General features: G+C 45.0%; 1 protein-coding gene across 1 annotated transcript; it reads left to right on the top strand.

Moving 5' to 3' along the window:
- The first annotated feature begins 1707 nt into the window (after positions 1–1707).
- LOC108793600 (gamma-crystallin-3-like) lies at positions 1708–6892 on the top strand. The gene is made up of 3 exons (XM_018564591.1): positions 1708–1716; positions 3661–3903; positions 6593–6892. The coding sequence occupies exons 1-3, from the start codon at positions 1708–1710 to the stop codon at positions 6890–6892; spliced, it is 552 nt and encodes a 183-aa protein (XP_018420093.1).
- The last annotated feature ends 2837 nt before the right edge of the window (positions 6893–9729 follow it).

Raw genomic sequence — 9729 nt, 5'->3', positions numbered from 1 at the left:
GGCTGTCTCATCTTTCTCTCTCTTGGCTGTCTCCTCTTTCTCTCTCTTGGCTGTCTCCTCTTTCTCCCTCTTGGCTGTCTCCTTTTTCTCTCTCCTGGCTGTCTCTCCACCCTCTCTCTCTCCTGGATTTCCTCTCCTTGCTCTTTCCTGTACATTCTCCAAAGAAAAATTGCTGTGTGGTGCTACAGTGTTCGGGTTTTGCTTGAAGCAAAGGTGGCAACCCTAAATCTGCCTTGTGTTCTCATACACTGATTTAATTACGTTGGAGTCCTTTTGATCTCTAACAGGTTCCATTATGTATCTAGTGTCAAAATAAAAAAAAAAACAATCATTGTTTCCTTTTTAGGTTTGATAAAAATCCATATCGATATACAGTATATAAACTATATTGCCAAAAGTATTGGGACACCCCTCCAAATCATTGGATACAGGTGTTTCCTGAACTTTCCATGCTACTAAATATTCCGCGGTCGCCTGTTACTGGTATTATAACAAAGTGGAAGCAACTGGGAACCACAGCAACTCAGCCACGAAGTGGTGGGCCACGTCACATGACAGAGCGGGGTCAGTGCAATGCAAAGCGTGGGATGCCGTGGTGTAAAGCACGCCACCACTGGACTCTAGAGAAGTGGGGACGTGTTCTCTGGAGTGACCAATCACGCTTCTCTGTCTGGCAATCCGATGGACGTGTCTGGGTTTGGCGGTTGCCAGGAGAACGGTACTTGTCTGACTGCATTGTGCCAAGTGTAAAGTTTGGTGGAGGGGGATTATGAGGGGGGGTAGTTTTGCAGGGGTTGGGCTTGGCCCCTTAGTTCCAGTGAAGGGAACTCTTAAGGCATCAGCACACCAAGACATTTTGTACAATTTCATACTCCCAACTTTGTGGGAACAGTTGGGGGATGGCCCTTCCTGTTCCAACATGACTGCACACCAGTACACAAAGAAAGGTCCATAAAGACATGGATGGGGGAGTTTGGGGTGGAGGAACGTGACTGGCCGCACAGAGTCCTGACCTCAACCCCATAGAACACCTTTGGAATGAATTAGAATGGAGACTGTGAGCCCAGCCTTCTCCTCCAACATCAGTACCTGACCTCACAAATGGTCCAACATTCCCATAGACACACTCCTAAACCTTGTGGACGCCTTCCCAGAAGAGTTGAAGCTTTTATAGCTGCAGAGGGCGGAGCCAACCCAATACTGAACCCTACCGTCTAAGACTGGGATGCCATTAAAGTTCATGTGCGTGTAAAGGCCGGTGTCCCAATACTTTTGGCAATATAATGTATATTGTATAATAAAACACAGGAGGTATAGCTAGTAGAAAAAACAAAGATGAAACAGAAAAATGTTTTGTATAAATCTGATATTAATGTCTTCTACATCTCAAGTTCTGCAATACATGTAGGTGCAATATATAGTACCACATACAATAATCATACATATACACATGCAGGCCATTCAGCTTGTCTCTGTTCAGGTGTGCTAAATCTGAATGCCGATTCACCCAGAAAAATTTAAAAAATAGTCATGAAAAGAAACCAAGCAAAGTTCAACATAGTAATGGGGAAAAAGCCATTCATCCTCCACACAATGCATGGGGTCAGCATGTGAGTGTGTAAGCAGTAAAGGATGTATATAAGGACCAGCTTAATCCCGGCAGTCAGTGGTGCAAACAGTGTGGAGCACATTGGCAAATCAATCAAAATGGCAAAGGTAAGTGCATAAGAAACACTCAGCGTTCTATTTAAACTGTATCTCTCTTTCTTGATGCAATCTTGACTTCTCAGGACTACATATCTTATCATGCATTGCTTCCAGCAAGGAGTGATGATGTTACATTGTTCAGACGTTGAGTTGTAGTTCAGCAGACAGGCTCTGTGAGAGTGAAGACACCAAGATGTGTGTATTCACTGAGTGAAATGGTGCCAGTACGTTGAGGAAGTACAGCCTATGGGCATCTTCAATGAGGAAGTTTACAATGTTCTATATGGATCTGGTTATTAGGAGTGGGATAGAACTTGTGGCAATTCAATATAAAAAGACATAGACCATAGATACCCTTTACCAGGCCAAGCTGGCCAGCAAAAGTGGCAAATAGAGGGTTGGGATCAATCATTTAACAGGGGAGCTTGCAATGGTCGGCTTTTATTCATTCATGGAAAACCTTTATGCCAAAGGGAATACAAAAAACAACAAAAAAGGTTGCTGTACCTTATTAAAGGAGAACTATGAGGCGGGTGATTTTCACTCAACCTCACTCATAGTTCGAGCCGACGTGTGACAATGAGACTGTCACAGGTCGGCTAAATAGATCGGGAAGTGAGCGAACATATAGCGGCGTTCGCTCACTTCCTGATCCTGTACCTGCAGAGAGCCGTGACTGTCACTCACGGCTCCCTGCAGGGGTTCCCCCCCGCTCCGATCCTCCAGTGCTGGGGAGGGGGTGGGCACAGCTTTCTCTGTCTCTAGATAGGCAGAGCCAGCTGTCAATCACACACCTGGGTGGATCTCGACAGTAATGTCGGGATCCGTCCCAGCTGCGGCATCTCAGTATATAGTGAGCTGTAGCTCGCGGTATACTGAGCTTTGGGTGGCGGGAGGACGCTAGTTTATGTCTTCCCGTGACCCTTAGGAGAACTATGGGGAAAAGCACTGACCCCATAGTTCTCCTTTAATAGGTGTTAGATGGAGTGCGCATTTAATTGAATACCACCCTCTCCACAGGGTGACAATGCTGCTGTCCAAGGGTGACTCCATTGCTCCTCCATAGAGTAAAGCCACCTTAGGACAGGAAGTGTGATACTGTATGGATCACCAGGTGAAAATAAAGGAAAACAAATATTTAAAAAATGCAGCCACCACATCTATGGACTGATAAGCTGCAATATATTACATTTTTGCTTTGGATTTCAATATGCTTTAAAACGGATACCCCTATGCGCTCTCCCGTGGACACTGCAAAGATACTTTTTATACTTCATGTGAAGCCTGTGATATCCTGTTGATTTCTCTGTAGGTGTATTTGAAGCAGAAGCTTTGGTAATGGGAAAATTAACCAATGGGGATACAGGCACCAAACCCAATAGAGGTCATAACTCTTCCCCACCATATTAAAAAATAAATTTTGTCCGACATTGGTCTTTAAAGTGACACAAAGCTCACGAGCTAAATCTTTCACATGCATTTAAGTACCTTAAAGGAGAACTACGAGGTGAGTGATTTTCACTCATCCTCATAATTCGAGCCGACGTGTGACAATGAAACTGTCACAGGTCGGCTCAATAGATCGGGAAGTGAGCGAACACATAACGTTGCTCGCTCACTTCTCGATCCTGTGCAGAGAGTAGTGACTGTCACTCACGGCTCCCTGCAGGGATTCTCCCCCTCCCCGCTCCGATCCTCCAGCGCTGACTGGCGGCTGTAGATCTCCAAATCATCTCTGAATTGGTGCTGACACTGTCCTTCCTTCTGGAGGGGGGCTACGTCTGTTCCCCATGGTCCCTGTGTGTGTTGTAAAGTAGTCACCGCTCCAAGCTCGCTCCCGGGATGGACTACAATCTCAGGTTTCGTTTACGCATTTGTATTTTGTAATAAGATCAAGAAGTAGAATTCCGTTTGTGGCATGTAAAATTAGATTTCTACCCCTCTATCCCTCAGATCATCTTCTACGAGGACAGGAACTACCAGGGTCGGTCCTACGAGTGTAGCTCTGAATGTTCCGACCTGACCTCATACTTCAGACGCTGCAACTCCATCCGTGTGGAAAGTGGAAACTGGATCCTGTATGAGCAACCCAACTACAGAGGACACCAGCACTTCCTCCATAGAGGAGAGTATCCCGACTTCCAGCAATGGATGGGCTACAATGACTCCATTAAGTCTTGCCGTCTGAGCCCCCAGGTAATATAAAACATAGACTGGCATTTTTAATGGCAGCTTAAACTACAACCAACCAAACACACACACGAGAGTGAGGGCTGGGATTGGGGCAACGGAGGCATTTTCACCCAAGGCCAGTACCAATGAGACATGTTGGATGTGGTGGCCCTGAATGGAAATACTTCTCCATTCAAACATTTATCAGAGTGGGACCTACAGTCAGTGGGACATGCCGGCATTATATAGATCTCTACTACCTATTCAGACCTGCAAGCACAGCACATGACAGAAGGACGTTTCCCAGCACCAACTTCCTTTGTGGCTCTAAGAGGTCATAAGACCAAATGCCGGGAGCGGCAAAGCTGATGCAGTAAGATGTAATAGTACCTATCATGAAAGGGGTACTTGTATTTTCCCCCAGGCCATTGGTTTGCACTCCTTCCCTGTTCACACTCTACATTAGATAACTATTTGAGTTGTTGAAGTGTACTGAATGATGCTTATATACTGTAGCTGGCTGTGTAGTTTTACTGTAAATAGAAAAGTATACATTTTATTTGATTGTGTCGTTTCATATGACTCTAATACGATGTTTCTGGTTTAAAGCACAGCAAAGCATTTTGCAAATTTTGTTGTTGTGTAACACTGAAAAAAGTAACAAACAAAAATAAATGACATGAAAAAAAATACATATTCTATAATATAAAAGAATGGAAAAAAAACAGAAAAATAATAGCTGGCGAGGCAAGGGAAGAAAGGAGTTAAAGGAGAACTATGAGGTCAGGGCTTTTCCCCATAGTTCTCCGAAGGGTAACGGGAGGACACAAACTAGCGTCCTCCCGTTACCCAAAGCTCAGTATACCGTGAGCTACAGCTCACTATATTCTGAGACGCCGCAGCTGAAACGGATCCCGACAATTATGCCGGGATCCGCCCAGCTGCGTGAGTGACAGCTGGCTCTGCCTATCTAGAGGCAGAGCCAGCTGTACCCGCCCCCTCCTCCGTCCGTTCCTCCAGTCAGCGCTGGCGGATCGGAGCGGGGATGGGGGAATCCAGCCCCTCCCCCTGTCACGGCTCTCTGCAGTGACAGGATCGAGAAGTGAGCAAGCGCCGGTATGTGTTCGCTCACTTCCCGATCTACTGAGCCGACGTGTGACAGTCTCATTGTCACAGGTCGGCTCAGATTATGAGGCTGAGTGAAAAGCACTCACCTCATAGTTCTCCCTTAATTAGGGCTGATAAGGGTTAGCTAAAGGTTAAAAGGGGATTCAACAGAAGTACATTTTATAAAACAAATAACTTGTAAAGTTTCTTTTGAGTGATGTCATAGGCAGATCAAATGTCTCATGTACATAATAATGAAATAGTAAATACAATAAAACAATACATTGATGTATTGTATTCAGTCAATGACACTTGTAGACTATCTGCAAATGTCATTTTACACAAAAGCGGTTGCATTTTCACAGATGCTCCTGCTGTGTAATTCAAAGGCACCTACCGGCTGTCATTTTGACAGCTGGCAATTGCCTGTAGTAGCAGCAGAGGGTAAGATGGCAAGGAGAAATGGACCAGACAGAAAAATGCATTCTCAAAACTTGATTGAAGACCCTATATCTTACTCTTAGATTTCTCCATTGGTTAAAGAGAATCAACTGGAGCACTGTTGACATTATATTGCTAATATCACAATGGTCTGATTACCATCTCCTGTTCATTCTTCACAAGAATGTGAGGAGAAGCACATAATATGACCCTAGCCTTCATGCTAAGACCAAAGGCAGTAGGGGATCTTCATATTATTTCTCATGCTCCTACACCAGAATGTTCCTTCTGCTTTTTGTGTGATCATTAGGACACGAAGTGAAGGAAAAAACTCCACAATAAGGAAAGTCACAGCAATAAACACCAGTACCTCCAGTAATACCTTCTGTCCTTCCAGGGCCGGTGCTAGGATTCTTGCCTACACAGGCAAGGTGCATTTTTGCACCCCCCCTCCCTGACCCCCTGTAAAAACAGGGCATTTTGACAAGTACTTGTACTTGTCAAAATGCCCTGATGTTTTTTAGCGTGGTACAGAAGCAGGAGGCAAAAGCAATGTCAGGAGCAGGCCGGGTCATACACCGGTGAGCAGAATGGTACCAGATCAGAAGACAGAAGGGTGGTCAGAAGACAAGCCGAGGTCACAAGGAAGGCAGCAAGCAGGCAGAGTCAGGAATCAAGCTGGGTCAATACAAGTATCAGGAACAGGATCAAAAATGCAACCTACAGCTTAAGATCTCTCAGCAAGGGGCAGATGCAGGAAGATGCATCTTTAAATAGCCTGTCTGGCGCCAAGAATAGGCGTGTGCACACTATTGCGCATGCATGGTGTTGCACGTGCATCAGTTTCCCCGCATGCACATTATTAGCACTGTAGCTCCAAATAAATGCATGCGCATGGGCTCGTGCAGCGATCCGGGCAGAAGCTGTACTATGGGTGCTGACTGATGCACCCTGACAGTTGGGTAAGCAATAAAGATGTGATAACGCTCAAAATGTTCTCCTCTAAATCAAACACACTGTTTAAAATGGTCACTTAGTGTCACATACAGTATGTGATCAGTTGCCATTTGTTAATACTCTTTTTTTTTGGGTCTTACATAGTATTTGAGGTTGAATAAAGACATTAGTCCATCAAGTCCAACCTATTAGGATCTCATTCTAGGAGTACCTGTACCCCTGTATATTACGGTCAGGCCCGGCGCTAGCGCAAGGCAAGTTCTATGAGAGAGAAGACTTCAGAGGTCAGATGATGGACTTCACTGAGGATTGTCCTAATGTCTATGAGAGATTCCGCTACAATGACATCCACTCTGCCCATGTCCATGAAGGCTTCTGGATGTTCTATGAGGAGCCCAACTACAGGGGACGTCAGTATTACCTGAGACCCGGAGAATACAAGAGATACAGCGACTGGGGAGCCTCAAGCCCTAGAATTGGTTCCTACAGACGTCTTCTGCATTTTTAAGTTATAGAAATTTGACTTTCCTACAATAAACACGATAAACAATAATTGAGTGTTTTAGTTATTTTATACACTTAATCAGGTTTATTCCATAATCCAATGCGCATATGCAAGAGAGTACTGGGAACCGCACGTTTTTTTGTTTTTGAAAACTTTGAAAGCTTCGCCTATGGCCAATTTTTTTGTGATTCCGCAGGTGCACGCAATTTTAAGGCTTGACATGTTTGGTGTCTATTTACCCGACGTGATCCCGTCTTTTATATTTTACCAAAAACTTGGGTAATAATAAATGTTTCATAATAGGGATGCACAGATACTTTTCGAGTACCAGTGCCGATACTTGGCATTTTCATGAGAACTACCGGGGTTGCAGCGGTTGCAGCTGGGACCTGGCTCTGGCGCTCCACCACTGTCCTGAAATCATTAGTCTGTATTGTTTTAGAAAAACTGTCACATGACACCAGACACAAATGTATCAGAACTCGTACTTGTAAGTACTCTGCAAGTACCAGTACTCGTACTCGCAAAACTGGTATCTGTGCATCACTTTATATATGTTTATAAAAACAAAATCGTACATTAAAACAGAGATGTACAAATCCCAGGAGCTCCGTGTGCTCCTTACTAATGACAGCTGCCTCCTAATTTTTGAATTTGTCTCTAGTGTAGTCTTGGAGCTCAAATGTATCTGTACTTGTACCGAGTACTGTACTTGGTATCTGTGCAACCCTATTTCATAACATGACGTAAAGGAAAGCAGGTTTTTTTAAGAGTACTTTTATCTTTAAATAGTAAAAAAAAAAAAAACCCTGCAGTGGTGATTAAATAACAGCAAAAGAAAGCTCTATCTGTCCCCAAAAAAATGGTATAAAATTAATTTCAGAACAGCGCTGCATGACGGAATAAACGTCAGTCGAAGTACCGCAGCGCTGAATACTGAAAAATGGCCGGGACAGGAAGGGGGTGAAACACTTCGCTCTTCAAGTGGTTAAAGTCCATTTTTTGCAATAGACAAGACATAAAACATCAGTGTTGTAAGCTATAAACTTAAAAAAAAAGTAAAGTAACATTGACCACACACTTTTATAGATTTCTTTTTAAAGGGTAGATCTCTATGTATTAATAGAGACAGCGGTCTCATCTGTAAGCATCAGTCCGCTTGGTGCGATTACATGCAGTTTGGGATACAAACCAGACAGTCATCTATTCCAAACCACATGTAATCATATGACATGCAGCGTATGACGATTACATGGGGACTGCCGCTTACAGATGTGGCCGCTGTCACCTTGTCACTTACTTCAATGTGTACAGCAGCCCCATCTGAACATTGACACCTGGGTTTCCTGGAATCCTAGAACACCTCGTGTGAATGGGACCTTATTCAATATTACAGATGGAGAGCAAGGGGAAGGCCAGTGGCTTGCCTTGCTGTGTCTGTGTGTGAACAAAATGGAGGCTTCAGGAGTGTTCGTGCCAGATGCAGGGGTGTATCTACTGCAAGGCAAACTAGGCATTTGCCTAGGGCGGCACTTTCCAGGGAGGCAGCAGAAAACGCCGCCTCAAACCAATGAGGCGCACAGGGCAAGACTTGCCTTTGGGCATACTGGGCAGTGGGCCGAGGCTGGGCGGCACATAATCAGACAGTGGTGGCTGCCTAATGTGGCAAACTAGGAGGCTAGGAGGGCCCAGTGAGATGCGGTCCGGCTGGCTTTGTACAGGGGGTGGAAGAGAAGCAGCGGGTGGCTCGGGGCTGGCCATAGCATGTGATCTGATGGCGAGATGTCCCAGAAGCAGGGTGGGGACTGAAATGTATTTTGTTGGTACTGATGGCACTTCGGGCTGCAGGTAGGAGGAGCAGCACATGTGTGCACAGATCTCCTGAGACCCCGTACAGCCCACCTGAGACCATGCACAGCTCTCCTGAGACCCCGTACAGCCCACCTGAGACCATGCACAGCTCTCCTGAGACCCCGTACAGCCCACCTGAGACCATGCACAGCTCCCCTGAGACCTCGTGTACGCTGTATCCAGTGACTGACAGGTTGCGCAAAATGTCCTAAACAGGATGGGGGCGGGGCAAATTTAGATTGACGGGGGTGCCCGAGTTTAGTCTTGCCCAGGGCATCACAAAACCGAAATACACCACTGGCCAGATGGTCACTTTCACCAGCTAGGTGAGGGTGCACAAAAACTCTATGACCCCAGTAGTGCCCATTACGAGAAAGGGGAAAGTGACAGAGGGCCTGGGAAGAAATCAGGCGTGATGCTCTCCTGGATTGGAGACACCACACAGAAGAACCAGGAAGCAGATACAAGGACAACGGCATATGATTTCACAAATGATACTGCTTTCCACCGCCCAAAACAAAAAAACCTGAAGGTTAAAACGCATTCCAAAACGCACAAGAATGTGCAAAAAAAATCATAAAAGTCGCTCATGCTCAAGTGGCCGTAGATAATGGGTACATCTGTAAATTTACCTGATCATTTCTTTGAAACAAATACTTTCCCAGCCGGATCTTCTACCGCTACCGGTAGCAAAGATGTGAGAAAAAGAGAAAGTCCAACCAGAGAGTAATTCTTTCAATCATTGGGATGCATTGTGCACCTGGACATACTTTACCTATATATACATAATATTTATGGTGGGTTGTTGCATTATATAACATAGGAGGAGATCCCTCGGACATCTTAGGATTCGCCCCGCCTTTGCTTATAACTAACATCTCCATTAAAACCCTTTTAGAATCAGATATTTTAGAACTTTATAGTAAACAGACGTACGTTTATATAGGCCCATGAATTAAAGGAGAACTATGAGGGGGGGGGGGGGGGGT

The sequence above is a fragment of the Nanorana parkeri genome, unplaced genomic scaffold (assembly GCF_000935625.1).
Source record: "Nanorana parkeri isolate BGI_ZX_2015 unplaced genomic scaffold, ASM93562v1 scaffold763, whole genome shotgun sequence".
NCBI lineage: Eukaryota > Metazoa > Chordata > Amphibia > Anura > Dicroglossidae > Nanorana > Nanorana parkeri.
This window is presented reverse-complemented; position numbering and strand designations above follow the sequence as displayed.

Bases quoted from the DNA above. Each gene is read 5' to 3' on its own strand.
- LOC108793600 (XM_018564591.1), top strand. The intron at 3,904-6,592 runs GTAATATAAAAC...TCATTCTAGGAG, and splicing joins CTTGCCGTCTGAGCCCCCAG to TACCTGTACCCCTGTATATT.